This window comes from Saccopteryx leptura, chromosome 13 (assembly GCF_036850995.1).
Source record: "Saccopteryx leptura isolate mSacLep1 chromosome 13, mSacLep1_pri_phased_curated, whole genome shotgun sequence".
Taxonomy (NCBI): Eukaryota; Metazoa; Chordata; class Mammalia; order Chiroptera; family Emballonuridae; genus Saccopteryx; species Saccopteryx leptura.
Genome location: NC_089515.1, coordinates 28,893,214 through 28,915,098, shown reverse-complemented (window position 1 = coordinate 28,915,098; position 21,885 = coordinate 28,893,214). Strand labels below are relative to the sequence as shown.

The 21,885-nt window shown below is 41.3% G+C and overlaps 1 protein-coding gene across 2 annotated transcripts in view; it reads right to left on the bottom strand.

Moving 5' to 3' along the window:
* The window catches only part of HPSE2 (heparanase 2 (inactive)), a 773,696-nt gene that overhangs the window by 124,454 nt on the left and 627,357 nt on the right, over positions 1-21,885 (bottom strand). For both annotated transcript variants that reach the window (XM_066354936.1, XM_066354937.1), the window contains one exon: positions 19,553-19,667. In XM_066354936.1, the coding sequence (XP_066211033.1) occupies positions 19,553-19,667 (115 nt within the window). The remainder of the gene's footprint in view (positions 1-19,552; positions 19,668-21,885) is intronic.

Genomic DNA, 21,885 nt, shown 5'->3' with positions numbered 1-21,885 from the left:
TCATTTCTGGTCCACAGAGAGCCAAAACATGCCTTTTCTGGGGAAATTTAATCCAAGTGTTTATGATTAATTTATATGTAAGTCATTAAATTGGTGTTTCTAAGACATTTCATTTGGCAAGCTACCTCTCTCTCACCCCTCACATCCCCTCTCAAGTCTTATTTGAGTTGGTATGGATGGAACCACTGCATCCAGGTGCTTTTCTGAGCTGGCAGAACACTTATAAAAGTAGTCCTGAATATAGCTAAGATTCCATTCTATTCATGCTATGGTTGATATACAACTGCATGAATGGTGGGTGTGTTACAATATACAGAGTAATTAAAGAATTTATAATCAGTGTCCTTTTAGGCAGTAGCTATAACTGCTCCTTGGAGTTGGGGTATGGCCTCTAATGCCCTATTCACCCAAAATTCAAGTTCATCTCAATTTAATCCCAGCCAACTTCATAAGCTTTTCTTATGTACCTACTATGTGCTAGGCATAAGTCATAATATTCCCTATCTTCAATTTGTCCATTTTCTGAAAGGAGAAACTAACCTGTGTATTTATAAACATATTAGACAGCATTGTATAGTGAGAACCAAGTATAACATATAATCAAAATGCTACAAAAGAATAAGAGTGAGAGATTTCTGTTGGGGACATTCGAGAAAGTTGAACCAGGAATGGGCTGTGAAGCAAAGTATGGAGTTGGAGTAATAATGGGTCAGTGATTCCAGTGGAAGACATAATCTGGGAGTTACTAGTTGGAAATAGGACTAGAAAGGCAGAGCATGTCCAAATTATGGAAGGCCTTGAATGCAATGCTCAGGAGTCAGAGGAATAATGTAGGAAATGGAGATCCAACAAAGGTTTCTGAAGAAGGGCAATGGCACGACCATTCTTCAACTGATGCTGTGGAAGACTTCTTTGAAGTAGAAGAAACTACAGGCAGGGGAACCATAAAGAGATCACTGTGATGACTCAGGCAAGAGCTAAAGAGCCTCTGAGCAATTGATTACAGAGACGAGAGTAATGACAATGGATGGCTTGGCTTCAAGACAGACAGTTACTGAGAGGGATCTTGAAGGGCTTAGAGATAAGCAAGGTATGAAGATTAGGTACCTTGTGAGTGATCTCTAGGTAAATTACCTAAACTCTCTGGGACACTATTTCCTCAACAGTAGATTAAACATAGCATCTCCAGTTGTTTTAAGGATTAGAAAATGTGCTATGAAATGACCTAGTTCCTGGCATAGAGCAGGCTCTCATTTCATGGTAACTCAAAAGATGAAGCTGATACCAATGTGTATGAACTAGGATTTCTAGAACAACTCAACACTCATGATTTTTGTATCTCTGAAAGTTTTGTTATCCTACACACAGGTTTTTCACATGTATGCTCTCTATAAACATCTAGTTATTGGCTTATTTTAAAGGCAACCAATCATTACAGAGATGTATGGCAGTTAAAGTGGTCATTAACAAAAAGGCCATGTTTCCTAAAAGAAATCTGAACTGCTAACTAATAATCAGAAACACCTTTAGGACCAGCTGTGGGTAATTAGCTAGCACATTTGCACCAGTGACTCCCTACCCTGGCTTGAGAGAGCCCAATTCCCCAGAATGGTTTTTACTATCTATTAGGTGCCAACTGTGCACTTGGTACTAGAGAGGATTTAGAGATCAGTATACCAAGTTCCTACACTGAAGGACCTTATAATCTAGGACAGAAAATATGACCAGTTAGCAAAAGATTAAAAATATTTATAGATAATACCATGCAACTAAATACATAAAAAGATACAGATTCAGAGTTAATGAAGTTTGGAAGCTGGAGAGAAAACATTATCTTAGGAAAATTCCAGAAAACTCTAAGAAAGAGTCAATCTGTGAGACAGATCTTGAAAGATAGCTAGGTTCTTTTGTTGAATGGATTGAATGTAGATATTAGGGAAGGCAACTATGGAGGATTGAAGAGATCTGATCATGCACTCACACACTTAGTCCCTCTTTCATTCAACAGGCCTTTACTGAGTGCCTACTAGGTTTGAGGAAGACAGAGTTTATTAAAATAAAGTCTAAGCACCCAAGGTTTCATAGTCACTTTCAACTCAAGTGTTTCTCCTCATCATGAGAGAGTAGGAGAAAGGGAGATGAACAGATGAAATGCAATACAATATGGTCAGTAATTTATAAAAGTCCCATGGATAGTAGCCTCAATTAAATGTTGTATGTATTAGTCAGGGTTCTCTAGAGAAACACACCAATAACCAGTAGGATACGTATGTTTACATCTCTATCCCTATCCTATCTATCTATCTATCTATCTATCTATCTATCTATCTATCTATCTTACTGATTTTAAGTAATTGGCTCATTTGATTATGGAAGCTAGCAGGTTCAAAATCAGCATGGTAGGCCAACATTTTAGAGACCCAGGGAAGAGGTATATGATAGTCTAAAGGCAGTCTACTGGCAGAATTCCTTCTTGCTTGGGGGTCAGTCTTGTTTCAGTGAAAACCTTTAACTGGATGAGGCTGACCAATATTATGGAGGATAATCTGCTCTACTCAAAGTCTATTGATTTAAATATGAATCTCACCTGAAAAAAACACCTTTGTTTAAAAATTAAAAATAATACTTAACTAAGTATCTGCATACTATAGTGTAGCCAAATCGACGTACAAAATTAACGATTACGTGGTATGAGACAAAGTTGGTCCCAGGCTCTGTCAGATTCATCAGAGTGGTTGATAGCATGGCACACTGGCACACTCAGGTATAAATATGAGTTCAGCCAAGAACATATAGGGCCAAGGGGTAGATTGTTGGGAGAGGCAGCGGGCCACGAGTCCTGATTGTTCCTATACGTCCTTGGTGTTTGTGCCAGACTGTGAGGCTTATCTGTCTTCTGATAAAAAGCAGTTTATGCAGTTAGCCACCAGGCAACTAAGTAGGTCAAAGTGACCACAGTGTGACTACCACATCATTGCTTAACCCTGAGGTGAGGAAGACTGGCTTGTTTGCAGCTTGCTACAATGTTTGTTGCTTGCTCAAAAAATGCTGGGCTTGATTTTTAGTTCCTCAGCTACAACTCAAACCAATTATCTGTGTAGCATTCATTTGGGTTCATTGCATTACTCTAGTGCAACTTGGCTTCCAGAAGAACCAATGGAACTATGCTAATGCTGATACCACTTACTGTGCACGAGCATATAAAGTCTTTTGTCTCTAACCCAGGAAGAAATCTTGTCTCTTCGGCCTACGTCTATAAATCAGCAAAAGCGAACACACTAGCTTGCAAGCAGGGTAAAATCTCAGGTCCTTCGCAGTTCTTGACAGCTTTGGCAATGAGCATGGGACACTGACAGTGATGTGACTTTCCAGATAAGGAAGGGCAAGGGCTTTGCAGGCCAGGTTCGGGGATATACAAAGATTTCCCAGGATCAAGTAATGAGCGCTCTCACCCAAATAGTGGGTGAGGTTAGTTAATAAGAGTTCCCCAGTGTACCGATTGTTAACGAACAAATGTTGAATTACTGTGTAGAGGTTGAGCAGTGACAGGTAGATTGAAACATTCCACAAAAATGGCACCCTGACTGTTGTTTACACTCCACAAGTGGGTGAGGGGAAGGATATTAGCGTGACAATGGGGCAGCAAGCCCTGTGACCCCGACATAAAGTCAATGTGTCTGTTGTCACTGAGCCCACGAATTCCTAAAGCTGAAATAAATGGTGTCAGCAATAATGACCTTGCCACCTGATAAGGGGCTTGAAGTAACTGTAAACTGGAAGTTTATTCAGCTAGCTATGAGCAGCTGCTATACCACCCCAAACTGAAAGTAGTAGCTAAAACAATCTTGAAAAATAAAGAACATTTTCTTTTTGGGACTCACACATCACAACTTCAAAATTTATTTTTATTTTATTTTATTTTTTTTACAGAGACAGAGAGAGAGTCAGAGTGAGGGATAGACAGGGATAGACAGACAGGAACGGAGAGATGAGAAGCATCAATCATTAGTTTTTCGTTGCACATTGCGACACCTTAGTTGTTCATTGATTGCTTTCTCATATGTGCCTTGACCATGGGCCTTCAGCAGACCGAGTAACCCCTTGCTTGAACAAGCGACCTTGGGTCCAAATTGGTGAATTTTTGTTCAAACCAGATGAGCCCACGCTTAAGCTGGCGACCTCCGGGTCTCAAACCTGGGTCTTCTGCATCCCAGTCCGACACTCTATCCACTGTGCCACCGCCTGGTCAGGCACAACTTCAAAATTTACAGCGAAGCTACAGTGTACAAGATAGTAGGGTACTGGCATAAAGAAAAACATATAGATCAATGGAATAGGATTGAGAGCCCAGAAATAAACCCTTACATTTATGGTCAATTGATCTTCAATAAGGGTGCAAAAACAATTTAATGGGAAAGAAATGATCTTTTTAACAGATGATGCTGGAACATAAAAAAGAATGAAATTGGAAGCCTACCCTCATTCCATACACAATATTAACTCAAAATGGACCAGATATCTACTTGTAAGAGCTAACTATAAAACTCTTAGAAGAAAACACAGAAGTAAATCTCTGTGGCCTTGAAATAGAGATCAAAAGCAAAAGTAACCAAAAAAAAAAAAAAAAAAGACAAATTAGATTTTGTCTAAATTAAGAAATTCTGTGCTTAAAAGACATCACTAGAATGAAAAGATAGAATTGGGGAATATGTTTGCAAATCACAGATATGATAAAGAATTTGTATTATAAAGAACTCTTATTACTCAACAATAAAAAGAGGAATAGCTCCCCTTTAAACATGGCAAAGAATTCGAACAGACATTTTTCCAAACAAGATTCACAAACAGGCCCTGGCCGGTTGGCTCAGCGGTAGAGTGTCGGCCTGGCGTGCGGGGGACCCGGGTTCGATTCCCGGCCAGGGCACATAGGAGAAGCGCCCATTTGCTTCTCCACCCCTCCCCCTCTCCTTCCTCTCTGTCTCTCTCTTCCCCTCCCGCAGCCAAGGCTCCATTGGAGCAAAGATGGCTCAGGCCCTGGGGATGGCTCCTTGGCCTCTGCCCCAGGTGCTAGAGTGGCTCTGGTCGCGGCAGAGCGACGCCCCGGAGGGGCAGAGCATCACCCCCTGGTGGGCCGAGTGTTGCCCCTGATGGGCGTGCCGGATGGATCCCAGTCGGGTGCATGCGGGAGTCTGTCTGACTGTCTCTCCCCATTTCCAACTTCAAAAAAGTACAAAAAAAAAAAAGATTCACAAATAGCCAATAAGCATATGAAAAGATGCTCAACATCATTAGTCAGTAGGGAAATGCATATCAAAACCATAATGAGATATCACTTCACACCCACTAGGATGGCTATAATCAAAAGACAGACAATAACAAGTGCTGATGAGAATGTGAAGAAATCAGAACCTTCATCCATTGCTGGTGGAAATATAAAATGGTGAAATCACTATGGAAAACAGTTTGGCAATTCCTCAAAAAGTTAAACACTTGGCCTAGCAATTTCTCTCCAACGTATATACCTAGGAGAAATGAAAACATACGCCACATAAAAACATGGACATGAATGTTTAATAGTGGCATTTTTCATAATAGCCAAAAAGTAGAAACAACTGTGATATCTATCAATTTATGAATAGATAAATAAAGTGTGGTATATCCACACGATGGAATATTATTCAGCTATAGAAGAGAATGAAGTATTAATACATATTACAATATGGATGAATCTTGGAAATATGGCCAGTCACAAAAGGCCACATATTGAATAATTCCATATTATGAAATATTCAGAATAGGTAAATCTCTAGAGATGGAAAGTAGATTAGTGGCTGCCAGGGGCTGGGGGAAAGAATTGGGAATAACTGCTAATAGGTTATGGGTTTTCCTTTTCAGGTGAGTTTAAAATAAATTGTGGTGAAGGTTGCACAACTCTATGAATATACTAAGATCAACTGAACTGTACACTTTTAAAAAGTGAATTTTGTGGTAGGTGAATTTTATCTCAATAAAATGGTTATTTTAAAAAAACCTAAATTAATATAAATGCAAAACCTTGCTTACTAGCATGAAGCTATTCTCTCCTTCACCATCCTGACCCCTCCCTTCCTCTCTATCCCACCTGGAGCTGCTTTAAGGATAAGGATGACTAGATGTGGGGCTGAGGTCTCCTTCTCTTTCAGAGACCAGTGGCATTTTTAATAGTGGCACCCATACAAGTATACTGAGAAAGTTCAGGGAGAAAGTAACTCAAACTTTTATGGCTCTATTGGATAGAGATGACCAATTCACCATCCTCCCCATTTTGTTGGAGAAGAGGCCTCCTGAATTTGTTTAATAAGGTTTGGGCAATGTTCTCAGTAGGGAAAATAAATCTAAAGTGGTTGAGAGCCCTTTGGAACAATCTTGTGGTTGAGAGCCCTTTGGAACAATTCAATGTCTTCTTGTCATAGCTTCCAAAATACATTCCCTACTGAATGCATATTGGCATTTATGTTTTACATGATTGTGCTGTGAATGTTCATACTGTCCAGAGGGGATCTTCCTCATAGAGAAGGGTCATATGCAGAGAAGTAGTGGGGCATGTAGTGGAATGTTTACACAGAGGAGGGGTATTCACCCACCTCCTTATCTCATCTTGAGTGGCCCCAGGAGTGGGAAGGGAAGTTACAGCGTTGATTAAGGTCTAAAAGGCAGCAGAGATAGAGATAGTAAGGGACATAATATCCCATTATGACAGCACTGTATGTCCAGAAGAATGAGAACTGGACATGTACGGTGAATTCCCACAGCCTTAGATGTCCCAGACATTGCAACTGCAACTGAATCCACTGTACAGACTGAGGGTACTTGGTACGCGCTGTCTTAGACATTGCTAACACCTTTCCTAGGCCACTGGCCCCTGAGGGCAAGAGTCAAGATCAGTTTGCCTTCTTGGCAAAGCCTCCACTATGTTTGCAGTACCTCCCTGGAGGTAAAATTAATGAAGAGCCATTAATTATCCTTTGTCGTTCAGAGCACTGGAACCTTTCTCAAGAAGGGAAACGCCCTGGGGTGGCTCTCACCAACAACTGAATTGACTCCTGGATCTGTCTTCCATCATCACAGGGCTAAACGTTAGGGGATGGTCCGGCTCCTGTGTACTCAGTGTTTCTGGGGAGAAGTTCTGAGTGGTCCCACAGTCAAGGAGGTAGACATATACATATATCAAAACAGGGGGAAGTGGTAACTGCCATAAGAGTGGGTGATACTGTATTTTGCTCTGTTAATATATTTAACTTATAAGCAGTGAAACCAACTTGTTGCTGCATGACGTTGAAAATGTGTTCCTTTCTTCCTTTTGCTTTCATTATTCAGTGAAAATGTCAATGTACAAGAGTCAGACACGGTTACGTCCCAGGTTTTATCTCCTGGATCATTATTTTACCCATTTTCCTGCTTCCTCGTGGCCATTTTTATCTGCTTTGGCTGCTATGGGATACAGATGACCTGAATTCTTGACTTGATAAAGCTGTGGCAGAACCCACCAAAGAGAGTCCAAAGCAGTAATGAAGAATCATGGAACTCAGAACCACTGGCTCTGCCTTGCTATGCTGCCTTGAGTGAGCTACTGGACCTCTCTGGGTCTGTTTTCTTCTCGGCTAAACGGAATAGGTGTCTTTATCCTACCTGCCTTATCAGAGAGCTGGAAAGGCCAAATGAGTTCATGGGGTGGAGATAAGCTGTGGGAACTGACAGTGGAAACTAAAGAATAAAGTCAAAGAAGCCAAAGACAAAAACTATTATACAGGTTTGTGGAATATGAAACAAAATGGGGAGGAATTTGAAGGTTCTAGAACGATCTACATGTGCCAAATAGCATTACTGTAACTAAAATATTTACAATATTTTACAAAATGTTGAGATGACTGTTTCCCAGGTGTTCCCATTTCCCCCCAAGATGTTGGAATTTCATTTAGTTGAAGGAGTAATTTTCATATATTTAGAATAGATAACAATGGTCACATTATTAAGTACTTAAGTGTCAAGCAGTGTCTTCAGCACTCACAGGAAGCGATAAGGTATGGAGTATTAGCATCCTTATTACACAGATGATAGAAGATGAGGGAGTCTGGCCGGCGAGACCCAGCAAGGATCCAGGTCTGTCTGACTCTGGAGTCCAGTCTCGGAAGCACCTGGTGTACCTGGTACACTACCTCCCTGTACTCAGCATGCACACTGGACCCGACAAAGAAAGTCTGCCTTCCAGATTCCACCACTGAGCAGGCACTGCAGCCCCCTGAGTCCCAGTCACTGAGCATCCTTAGAATTTTGTAACGATTGACCATGAACAGGCCATTATAAAAAACAGAAAGATAGGAGAGATAGCTTTTGTTTTTAAGGCGCTTACACTCAAGAGAGAGGAAACTAGATGTACCCGAACAACTCTAATAACGAGAGTCATCACACTGCAACGGGGCTACGAGAGCCTTGAGAAAAGAGGGGTTGCTTCCTGAATGATTGAAAAGTGAAAGAGCACAGTTTAATTTTATTTTTAAAGTTTGTATTAAGATAAGCTCAGCTGAGAAGTCTGTCTGAAGATACTGGCATGGAAACCTTGAAGATGAATCAGAAAATGTCAGTAACGAAGGAGACCTCAGATCATCTAGTTTACCCCACACTTGGGATGGGCCCAGGGTCCTGTTTCAGGATGAGCGCATTGGCGGGAGAACCTGGAATCGGACCCTAGAACTCCTATCTTCCTTCCTTCTGTCCGCAGGCCCTCCTTCCGCGCTGCTGCTCAGCATGGCGGTTCCCTGGGGGCAATGAACTCCCTCAGGAGCAAGTCTTCTTTGAGTAACTAGTATACCACTGTCTTGTTGCACAAGCCTTTACCAATTCTCTCCTCTAGATCTTCCTCTCTAGCCAGTAGTAATATCCCCACCTCAGAGATCTAAAAACCCCAATGTCTATTGTTCATTTGGAATCCTTCCTTCCTCCGTTCTCTTCAAAAATATTTAGAGAGAACTTCCTATGCAGGTGACTTCAGGTTTGGCTCTGGGAATACTGATTGAATAAGACAGACCTTATCATGTATCATCTATTAGGTATCTCTCCAAAGCTCTATGTTTTTGTCACCTCAGAGAGGTTGTAAATATGGAAAGAAGGAACCTGGCTTTATTCCTGATATCCCACAGCACCTGAAAGAGTACTTGTTGTTAATGTATGTCAGAACACCCTGTCATGGGGACCTTAAAAAAATATCATTGACATTTTTAAGCATACACAAAAATAAAATAATATGACCAACTCCCAAATATTTGTCAACAGCTACCAAAGTATTGTTCTGCTATTCTTGTTTCACAGCTTGCTGAGAGGTGGCAATGGGTACACACAGAGACGGCCAGGTCAGTGATGGGGAAACGCAGAAGGCATTAGGCTCAAGCAGGGATCCCAGATGGAGGGCAGGCAGTGGGATACCATTATCTACACAAAAGGCAAGAGACAGGAAACAAAGCGGTTTGCCAAGTGCTGGTGGCACCAGCTGGGTATCATCTACAGGCAGCCTTAGAGAAATAGTACCAACCAATTTGCCGGCCACCTGTGCAGAGGCACCAGGCCTCAGGGTGGTTTGAGCGCCACCGCCTGGCCTCCTGTGTGGGACTGAGTCTCCCCCTTGTGACCTATGCAGATGCTACTCCCTCTGAGAACTCTGCTCCTCACCAGCTTCCCCAGTGACTGCCTCTTCAGTGAAGTATTCCCTGGCCACACTTTCTAAAGAGGTATCCTCTCCTTGTTACCCCTCAACTGAGTGGCCTGCTTGTTTCCTAAACAGCATTCTGAATTTTGTAATTAATTATTTGTTAATTTGCTTGTTAATTTTTATCTCCTCTACCATACTGTCAACTCCAGTGAAGGCAGGGATCTTGTCTTTATCTTGTCTTCACCTGTATTTCCTCAGAAACTAGAACACACGTCTATATATGTCTGGCACATAATAGATACTCAAATGTTTTCCAAATAAATTAATGATAGACAGTACTGAATATTTTGTTAATGTCTTGAAGCAAGGATTGAGTACAATAGAGGAGGGCAAAAGGTAACTTCTAATATAATCAGGGCAAGTGAAAATCTCTAACACAATGGTTCTTAATTCTGGCTGCATAATCATATCACTTGGGGAGCTTTAAAAAATACCAGCACCTGGGCTCCTCTACAGACCAACTGAATCAGACTCCCTGGGGGTGGTGCCTCCATGTAAGTATTTTTTAAAAGCCCCCAAGGTGACTATAATACGCAGCCAGGTTTGAGAATCACTGTTTTAATGTAGAAAGGTTGTAAGGATTATGACCCCAAGATGAGAGCAGTGAATTTGAGAGTAGAAGGCAGGTCTGCCCAATTCAGTTTTAGTGTGAGCTAAAACAGTGTGCTCCAGTCATCCTTCCAATGCTTGAAACCAAATCAGAGTTAGAAGAAGCAGACACTGACAGTAGGGAATTAGAGAACAAGAAATCTAATACCTGATAGATTTCAAAAATTTAGTGTTTATAAAAACAAAATAACTTTGCTTTATTTCTATTTTAAAATACTTCTGCTTTTCTTTTTAAAAATAACGAAGACATGACATGTTAGATTAGAAGAAACGTAATGTATTCTCTTTGGCTTTCATATCGCCTTCTGTCGGAGGCCTATGTGTTGCCCGCCACAGGGCATTCCATGTCTTCTCTCCCCACATTTTCTTCCTCCCCCCACCTTCCTCTCTTTCTTCTCAGACTAGTTTTAGATTATTTTCCAGTGTTTTCGGTGAGCTGAGGAGGTAAAGCTCCTCTCATTTCCAGAGCTGGCCTTGCTCCTCCCTCATCTGCAGGTGGCTTGGAGGGTGGCACGCTCTGCTCCTGCAGTCACGTGCAGTGAGGCTATAATTGCTTCTTCTCCTTAATTTATTTGGGTTGCCGCACAATGTGCTGTAGCTGTAATCCCTCAGTGTTGCAATCTGGGAACAATATCCATGGTTGATGGCAGAGTAGATTTTCAATTGTTGCATCTCAGTGACTCACATAATGTGCTGTCATTAGCACTCTGGTTTGACATATCATGGTTTCCAGGGCTTAGCTGGCCACTTACAGATACCAAATGAAGGCATGGAGCATGAATTGCAGTGTGATTATTGCCTTAATTGCCTTCACTGGGAAAGGTTGGCAGTATCTTCTCTGGAGGAAAATAAAATGTAATTTTTAGTTTGTCTTCACCATTTGTAGTCAATTCCTCTCAAGTGCAGGAATCACGGCTTTCCTTTTTTGTTCTTCTAATTTTCTAGTAAAAGCATTTTTACAAAAACGATCTACTTTTCATACATTAGTTATAACTTGAATTGATTTCCAGATATCTGTGCAGATATTCAAATGTATATTATCTTGCCACAGTTATGTTCAAGTTACTAATAATTACAATGACTATAGAATTTTATATTTTGTGTTTTACAAAGTGTCTTTATAAATGATAGTAGCAGCTAACAATTATTTAGTACTTACTATGTAGTAAAAGCTACATATGCATGGGCTTAGTTAACCCTTTCCAGCTCCCCTCTGAGATAGAGTATTATCGTCTCCATTTTAAGAAGGGAAATCAAAGTTCATTGAGGTTTAGTAATCTGCCCGGGACACAAAGCTTATAACTGGCAGAGCTGATTGGAAACAGGTCAGTCTGATTCCAGAGCTAATCTTACTTTCAAGCACTACATTCAAATACCCGCAGTGGCCGATCTCAGCACAGTCCCCCCCCCCCCCCCCCCCCCCCCCCCCCCCCCCCCCGTTTTAGAGCTGAAAATGAGGACTCAAGCCGCTGAAACCACATGGTGCTGCACTCCCAGCCCGCAGCCTCTGACTGCAGCCTCCCCCAGGGGCTTCCATCAGGACCACCCGTTACAAATGGCTGATGCCTGTTGCTGCCATCCCGCACACAACACTCAGGTTATTAAAGAAGCAAAGGATGAGGACTGAAGTAAAAAATCAGAGGGGCTTCTATTTAAAGCATTAGGAGCAAAAGAGTTGCTTGTGTCAGATAATGCGGTCCCAGACTCTGAGCTGAGAAGCCAGGGTGTGGAGGCACACAGGAGGAAAGAAGCAAGTCATGCCCGCTGGGCAAGCAGCCCAGGAGCTCCAGCCAGCCCGAGTCCCAGTGATTGATCCTGCAGCTCAGGACGCCCTTCTCTCAGCAGCTGCGGGTCTCCACAAAGGAAGGCTGTGCACGGAGAAGTTTCTGTCAGGCCTTCTAATGAGAGGATTGGCTTTCACATCACAGCTATCCTTAAACAGGTACACTCTGCTTCTTTCATCTTCCTGATGGCTCCCACGGGAAAGAAAAGAAAGAGAAAGGAAGCTACACCAAGAAGCAGGTCACAGGCAGGTTTGGCTGGGTTTCATACCTCCCCTGCCTCGCCACCTCCAGCTTTGAAATCCTTGAATTTTCACTCACCCTGTGTGGCCACTGGACAACAACGGGAAAAGCTTGCCTAAGCAATTTTTCATAATTCATCCTCCATGATGCTCTGGAAAATTAACACTTCCCTAGCTTTGCACATGCTATTGCCTCTGTTTGGAAGATCTTTCCCAGACTCCAAACTATTCTCATTCTTATGGTTAACTTCTTCTTCCTCTTCAGGACCCAGCTCAGGGGTTCTCTCCTCCAAAATACCTTCTTGATGCCTCACACTAGCCCATCGCAGGCTGGCTTCTGCTCCTCTCTGTCCTGACAAAGTGCTTCCGCCACAGTTCCTGCTGACTCAGCTGTCTCTCATCCACACTATAAACTCCCTGAGGGCAAGAGAGTGCCTCTACTGCCCAGCACAGTATCCTTCTAGCACAGGGATCCCCAAACTTTTTACACAGGGGGCCAGTTCACTGTCCCTCAGACCGTTGGAGGGTCGGACTATAAAAAAAAACAAAACTATGAACAAATCCCTATGCACACTGCACATATCTTAATTTTAAAGTAAAAAAAAAAAAAAACAAGATGGGAACAAATACAATATTTAAAATAAAGAACAAGTAAATTTAAATCAACAAACTGACCAGTGTTTCAATGAGAACTATGAGCCTGCTTTTGGCTAATGAGATGGTCAATGTCCGGTTCCATATTTGTCACTGCTAGCCGTAACAAGTGATATGACGCGCTTCTGGAGCCGTGAGGCGTGCATCCTGCATCACCGGAAGTAGTACTGTACGTGAGTGACGCCCTGCTTTGCAGTGCCGCCACATACAGTACTCCAGGAGCTCCTCTCACTGACCACCAATGAAACAGGTGCCCCTTCCGGAAGTGCGGCGGGGGCCGGAAAAATAGCCTCAGGGGGCCAATGCGGCCCGCGAGCCGTAGTTTGGGGACCCCTGCTCTAGCATGTAGCACGAATGTAATAAAGTGTTTACAAATGAATGACTCAATGAATGATGAATGGACTAGACGGGGATGATATTTGCTGAACTATTTAAAGCACTTAATCTTTTCAAAGCATTCTCTTTTTTTTTTTTTTTTAAATAGCCTTTACTTTTTCGGATTAATAAAAGCAGTAATGCTGATTATAGCAACTTTATACAAAAGAAATCCACAAAGAAGAAAATAAAAACTACCTGCAATCCCACTACCCCCTCCAATATTGCCTTTAACATTTGGGGGTAGCCTCTTCTACGTCATTTTCTATGTGTACATGTATACACGAAATCAGTTTATTGTCATATCTAATCTCCTCAAGGGTTATGACAGCATCTTTTGGAGGTAGATGGAGGAGACATTTTTTATCACAACTGAAATGATGAGAAAACTGGAACCCAAAGATACACATCTAATTAATGGCAGAACTAGGACTAGAATCCCGAGTCTTGTCACTATTACCAGGCTCCTGCTGCTCCCCGGGAGCACTTTAATTAGGTGGTATTCTCCATACAAGAAGACATTTTGCATCAATCAGATATGGGTTTATAACTGGAAATTCTTCCTCAGCAAAGCGGCAGATTTAAACTGATCCTGTGTCCATGTCATGGCTGTACGGTGCATAAGGGGCACTAACACTTCAACAGGAAACAAGAAGGAGCATCTAGGATCTTAGCCCTGTGATAGGCTAACTAGCGAAGCTAGGCAGGCACCATTAAGATTCCATTTCTTTCCAGTGGCCAAATGACATGTGAATAGTGGTGGCTTGGCCCAGATCCTGTTGCTATGGGAATCACAGCCATAGGTTTAATCCCACCATAGAATAGTAAATTGTACTACAATCCATGACCACTGACTTCATTCCAGAACAAGTACACAGTGAGTGTTCAATAAGTGTGCACTGGGCTGAACAGAATGTTTACTATTATTCAGCAGGGGCAGTCAGCAACAAAGAATGCTGACAGCAAATATAAATATTCCACCACTATGCTCAGTATAGAAAAGGCAACCCAGTGTGAACTGCCTTTCTATTTTATTCTAAATAGAGGATAAATTATAATCCCTCAAATACAAACACATACCAGATTGTTAGCTCTGCAGATGAGGGGACCATATCTTATTTATCTGCATGTCTCCAGAACACCTAGCCCAGAAACAGACACATCTGAAGTGTCAATGTTTTCTGAATTGAATTATATTTGTTAGGCTGGAGTGGGAGTTAAGAAGATGTTGATTAGTAATTCACCATTCCTTTCCCTGAGAGCTCTGTAAATCAAGTTCTTAAAAAAAAGAAAGCAGAAAGCTAAATTCCAAAATCCTCTCTTAGGAGAATGCCCATGACTGGTGGGGTCTGGACTATGTCCACTGAATGTGCAGATCCCTTCTGCACAAACATTGCTGGCTCCCAAGGGAGCCCGCGACTGGCCGGCTGGCTGTGGAGGCTCACACGTTCCCTCTTTCCCAATGGCACGGGGGTCAGGGGAAATGGGTGGGAGGGAGCAGGGATGCACTGCTGCACCAACTGTTCTCCCCTTCCCAGCAGAAGGGACTCTCACAACAGGAGAGGTGGCACTTTTCTGGAGGAAGAACCATAAAGAACATGGATGTAGTTGAAAATGACCTTTCTGAAAACAAGTTTCTCTTCTCTTCTCTTCTTTTTCTCTTCTTTTCTTTTCTCTTCTTTTCTTTCTTAAAGGGCCACCCTCATATTCTCTGGTGCCATGGGAATAGCCTTGTCAGAGCTGGGCTGGAATCCCTACAATGTTGAGTAGGTCGGTGACAAGGTGATATAGGATATGGGTTGAGGAGCCATTCTGCCATGATCTTCACTTATTAAAAATTTATCCGAGAACATTAACAAAACCAAAACAGTATTTTCTGATAAAAATCTTTCCTGAAATATACTGAGCTAGGTTTGAAGGAGCTGGAATAGAAAATACTGGTTTTTCTGGGAGGCAATCAAAACAACTCAGTAATTCCCTAAACTCTTAACAGATTCTCTTGAAGATCTGATCACAACATCAAACCCACCCGTTTTTATTGGCAGTGTTTGGTTATCTACTGTATGGCTCTCTGAAGTGGCATCCTGTATAATTCCCAGGTCTGTCTCCATTACACATTCCAGGGGGCAGCTGCAAGGTCTGTCGGATTGGTGACCTGGTTTAGCCTAGTAAATTCTTTCCAGGGGACTTAGGATGCACTTTCCCAGCTGCCACATTCTCGACTTATAAGGTGCAGAATTTATTAGTGTAAAGAAAGATAAAAAGAAAGCATGCTACCTTTCTAAGTGTTTTTACATAAGGTTTCTTTATTAGAGCTTGGTGTTTACAGAAATACAGTTTCCCAGCTCATTTGTGCTAAATCAGTGGATTGGTTTTAGCTTCCTATGCACTTCTGTGAGCTCTGCTGTCTCCATGCATGCACCGAGGTCTCTGTGCCATGCTTTCAAAGGAAGTCACCTACAGCCACTCTCGGGTGGGGAGGGGGGGGGGGAGGGGGAAACAAAGCCGGGAAGACTTGCATCTTTAACTACACATAGTCATGCTTTGGAATCCAGATTTGTCCAGTTCTGGAAATCAAGTTTGTCTAGTCACCCAAAGGTAATCTTTTTCTAGCCTAGGTTTTCTTCCCTCCAATTCCTTAAAATGTCTGTATCCCTTTCCAGAACTATGCAGTTCTGAGGCCAAATCTGGCTCAGACCACAGCACAGAACAATAGAGTACTAAGAATAGTGCAGCATGGTGAAAAGAAAACAGGATTTGGAACTGAGAACCTAAGAATTCCAGCTCTTACTACTTGTCTGACCTTGGATAAGTCACTCAATAACCTTAGTTTTGAGGAAGGACAGGTTCAAAGGGCTGACTGAGTTAGTTTGAAAAAGTAACAAACCATGGCTGTGCAGCCCTTTATCAAGCTCCCTGAAATAACCTGCAACACAGGCAGGAAAAATGGGATACGTGAACAGTCAAGGACGAAAGGTTCAAACCTCCTCTCATACCCTTCCCCTCCCAGAGACACAAAAGTGACCTAGGTCTGCAAACAAAGAAGTCAAAGAAAGCAGGCACTTGCCCGTGCAAACTAAAGCTGTAAAGGTACAATGTGTCCGTAAAGTCATGGTGCACTTTTGACCGGTCACAGGAAAGCAACAAAAGACGATAGAAATGTGAAATCTGCACCAAATCAAAGGAAAACCCTCCCAGTTTCTGTAGGATGATGTGGCAGCATGTGCGCATGTGCAGATGATGACGTTACACCGTGTATACAGCGGAGCAGCCCACGGCCATGCCAGTCGAGATGTGGACGGTACAGAGGAAAGTTCAGTGTGTTCTGTGGCTCGCTAAATTTGAATCCCTGACCAAAGTGCAGCGTGAAAATGTCATGTTTATAACGAAGCGTTACTACATGGGAATAACATTACTCGGTGGGATAAGCAGTTGAAGGAAACCAGCAGTTTGGTGGAGAAACCCCGTTCTGGTAGACCATCAGTCAGTGACGAGTCTGTAGAGGCTCTACGGGATAGCTACCTAAGGAGCCCTAAAAAATCTGTGCATGAGCCCACACTGAACTGCACTGAATAGGTATGAAACTGGGAGAGTTTTCCTTTGATTTGGTGCAGATTTCACATTTCTATTGTCTTTTGTTGTTTTCCTGTGACCGGTCAAAAGTGCACCATGACTTTACGGACACACCGTATATAAGGCTCAGAAAAGCTAACTTCATGGAGCTCTGTTTTGTTGCCTTTTCTGAGTCACGGTGCTGCTGCTTCACCAGCTAACAAACCCTCCTTCCTCTAGCACTTGTCTGAGAGTTTTTGTCCTCCGGGAGTCGCTTCCTCTGTTTCCTGCAACAGATTCTCTTCAGCAAAGTAAGTATGAGTTGTCCTACTTATCTACTCTCTTCAGAGCAATTATGTCAAAATGTAATTCTTTTGTTTGCATGTTTATTTATTTTCTATTTCTCAGTATGCCTCAGCAGATTATACGTGCTAAGAGTTCCTTATCTTTTTGATTCATCACAGTGGCCCACTGTGCATGACCACAAAGAGTAGATAGAGAAGGAAGGAAGGAAGGAAGGAGAAGAAAAGAAAGAAAAAAGAAAGGACAGATGGAAGGGAGAACAGTGTTCAGAGCACTATTGACGCACCATATATAAAAGTCATCTGTAAATTAAATATTATCCATATTATTAAACAAATTATAACTCACATTTGATGCATTAATTACACCAGGGTGATCTTTTTAAAAATGTTATGTTCCCTGCATAAAACCATCCAACAGCTTTTCATTCTACTTACAGAAAAAATCAAACCCCTTGTGACTTAAAAAGCCCTCTGTGATCTGACTCCAGCAGAGCCTCATGTCCAACCAGGCCCCCATCACTCCACTACTCTGTGTTTCCTCAAACACGTGTGCTGAGAAGCCTTTGTGCTAGCCTCGTCCCTTCTGGAAGCTATTCTGCAAAATCCACATGGCTGGCTCCTTCTTGTCATTGGACTCTTAGCTTAAACATCACCTTCTCAGAGAAGACTTCCTTGTACACACACTCTAAAGGAGCCCTGACTGTTATAGGACCCTATTTATATATATATATATATATATTTAAATATATATATATATTTAATATATATATAATATATATATTAATAAATATATATAATATTTATATATATTTAAATATATATATATATATATATTTTTTTTTTTTTTTTAAACTATTACTAGTCTCCTCTTCGCTACCTGATAATCCATAAATATTTTTGTGTGGCATTATATTTGTTTAAGATACTTTTCTAATTGTTATTTTATCTCTACAAGTTTATGAGCTCAAAAAACCCCCACAAAATCCTATGGTTCTGCACTGAAATTTTCCTCTCCACCCCTCCATACCCAGCCCCACATACACTTTGAAGAGGTATCCTGACCCAGTGAATAAAAGTAGCTTATCTTTTTGATTCATCACAATGGCCCACTGTGCATGACCACAAAGAGTAGATAGAGAACTGTATCCGTAGATAGTAGACTGTGCCCGTCAGTTTTAGCATATGATTTAATTGGAGTGAGGTAAATCAGTGATACAATAATTGTTTATAACTCTTGACTAGAGGCATTGTTTTGAGACCTGGAAATGGTGCTCTTGGGTGCTAAGCTGTTCTCTGTTCTAGGTTCGGAGGCCTCCTGGCTCAGACCTGGGAACAGGCAGAGGGAAGCAAGTGGCAGGAACACCCACTGGTTCCATTGGGTTTGTTTGCTGTGCATCCCAGCGAAGCAGTAATTCTGCTGAAAGAACACTGGACCAGGGCACAGGGACAGTTTCTAGGGCTGGCTCTCCCGGCTCTCTTATTCCAACCCTGGGCTATCAGTCCCTGTTATGTGAGATGGAACTGGATCATCTTGAAGGGAGATCCTAGCTCTGACATTCTCTGCATTAATGAGAGGAGTCTGACCTTGTATCATGATGCAGATATCTGTGAAAAGAATGGCCCTTGTAATATTTCTGATAAGCACAGCCTTTCTGGACTATGTGGGATTTCTTCGACTGCTCTGTCACCAAACCCAGACCTCTGCTTTTGACATTCTTTAGTTTTTCGTTTCCTTTGCTTTGCTAGAGAAGTTGGTGCTCTGGGCAAATCCGCTCATTGTCACATAGGGACCAACATCTAACTGCAAGTGCACGTCATTCAGCCACTCTCCAAGAGACGTTTCCTACTGTATCTGATCTTGGCCAGTGCTCTCCCATCTGCTTTCAACATGCTGCATCTGACATTAACTAATGTCTCCTATTAGCGTTAAAGAAAACAATCTGGAAAAATTCACTCTCAAGCAGAGTTCAAACAGGCCACAAGTAGATGTGGAATCTCAATTGCACAAGGTTTCTTCAAATTATAGTAGTAAATAAATGCATAAGTATGTTATATATACATGTATATGTGTGTGTGTGTGTTTGTGTGTGCATACATGCACATATAGGGGTGTGTGTAGGTGATGGTGGATATAGCCAAAAGTCTGTGAAATGGGTCAAGAATGCTTCGGTCCAACTTTATGAAATTAACTGGTAACAGAAAAAGAAAAATTCTCCCAGGGTGGAACAAGACACAGTCAAAAGAACTAAATGACATTAAAAAAAGGCTGGGAATCTTTTATCTCACACTTACTGGTAATGGGTTAAAATTCTGGTCCACGAGGTGATTGTATCCATGGTCAAAGAATGAGTGCCGTATCACCACATCAATGCCCTGATTGGCCAGCATTCCTAAGGTGTTCAACCATCTAAAAAGCAGGGGGGAAAGCTACATCAATACATTTTTAAATGGCATATAACAAGCTTTACAGTGACTGGCTAACACACACACACACACACACACATATAAATTAACTCCCCACTACCAAATTTACATCATTCCTTAAAGGGGAAGATTATTTTAAGTGTTGATTACACAGTTGGAAGAGATTTTAGAGATGATCAAATCTAACCTCTCATTTTATAGGAAAAGAAACAGAGTTTTAGGAGGATAAAATGAATTTCCCTTGGTCATAAATGGATTGTTGTTAATGACTTATCTCTTATTCCTGTAATATTAAAAACAAACACCCTAGCCACTTGTAAGCCTGATTATTCCCCCCCCCCCCCCGCCACAGGATACACAATCCCAGGAGCACACACACTATTCTTTTCATTACTTATACTCTCCTGCTTACCCTATCACTGTACATGTACCTTTCATGTGTCTCTAACTCAGTACTCCTATGACCTGTGCAAGAGTGGTCCAGTCATTTGCATCCCTCATATATTACCAACAGTCGATGCAATAATAATTGTCCTTTCCTTGGTACTACAACTAACTATAGAGGGATTCAAGTATGCTACCATCACACACATGTCACAGTGGAGGACCTGCATTGTTCACACACTTATCACAGACCCTTCTATGCCCAACACTCACTTTCTAGCACGTGCTATCCTTCAAAAGTATGGTTCTCTTTGTTCTTCCAACCACCATGCTAACTCAGCCTTCGTTGTTTACAAATTTAGTTCATTCATTCATTCACGAATTCATTTACTTTTCTCTTTCTCTCTGTAGTCATACTTTGGAAACTTATGGAAACTTCTTAATATATGTGTAAGAAACATGACGGAGAACTTCAGTCTTCTCAGTATAAGAGACAAGGCATTTTGCAATCTTTCCTAAGCATATGTGTATACTACTCTTGGCTGCCCAAATATACCATGCTTTCTTGAGTCTTCACATATTTTAACTTCTGCTTGGTATTCCCTAACTCTCTTCCTCTAACCCATCCCATCTGGCAAATTTCTTTCCATCTGTTATCCCCAAGTCAAGTGTCAACTCCTTCTAACTTCTGCTGCCCCAGTCAATAGTAGCACCTTCCTCCTCCGTACTTCCCAGAATTCTTATTCAGAGCCCTTGCCAGCCCATTAAATGACAATCACTTGCTTATTTCTCTGCCATCTCCCAGTTGGTTATAAACTCATCAAGAACAGACATATGTTTTAGCTTTGTATCCCAAAACACCCATCACAGTTCCAAGTACACTGTAGGTGCTCAGTATTCTTTATTATTTGAAATTGATCTGGATCAAATTAGATTCCAGGAACTTTAAGAATCACCATTCAGCATACTGGGACAAATTATGCATAGTTATAATTTCCCAAATCTGAAACCATGTGAATTTCCAAACCAGTGACTTAATAGAATTAAGGTTTTCCTTACTGGAATAAAAACCATTGCTGATTTTTATATTATGAATGAATATCACTGGTGTTTTCAAATACTTTTCATGTTAACAATTACATTTTATTTTCATAAAATTAGCAAATATTTATTGATAGAGTTACAAACATAAAACAACCAAACAAAACAAAAGTTTTAAATGTAAAAGAAAATTTAACAATAATATATTAGAATCTTTTGTGTTATTGTCGTTTAGATTGGGATGTTATAACCCAGGGAATAGAAATTACTTTTAGAATATCACATGCCTAAGCTACTTGCCTTGATTATTTTTATTAATTTAGCAACCCTTTGAAATCAGGATAATAAGTTTAGTTTTTCCTTTGAGACACACTATTAAATGTCTTATGGTAGAACTATAATATGAATTCTGGGCAGATGCCTCCTAAATCAGTGTTCTTTCAATGTGAGAATAGCACAGATATAATAGGGTCTATATCTAACAATTATTTATCTATAAAAACAAGTGTGTCTTATTCTCCTTTCTATACCTGTTCTTGTTGAATAAATGAAGAAACAGAATGATGAGTAAATATGTAATCACATATATGTGAGTCCCTATATCCAATAGGATCTGGATGTCAACACAGACCAAATTTTGGTATTTTTATATTTGAAAAGATCCCACTTGTTCATTCATTATTTATTCAAGAATATTAATAAACTGTAAATGCAGGCCTTGTTCTCAGCAGTGAGTATTTTAAAAAAATGCTTACGTGACCATGTAAGTCATTGGT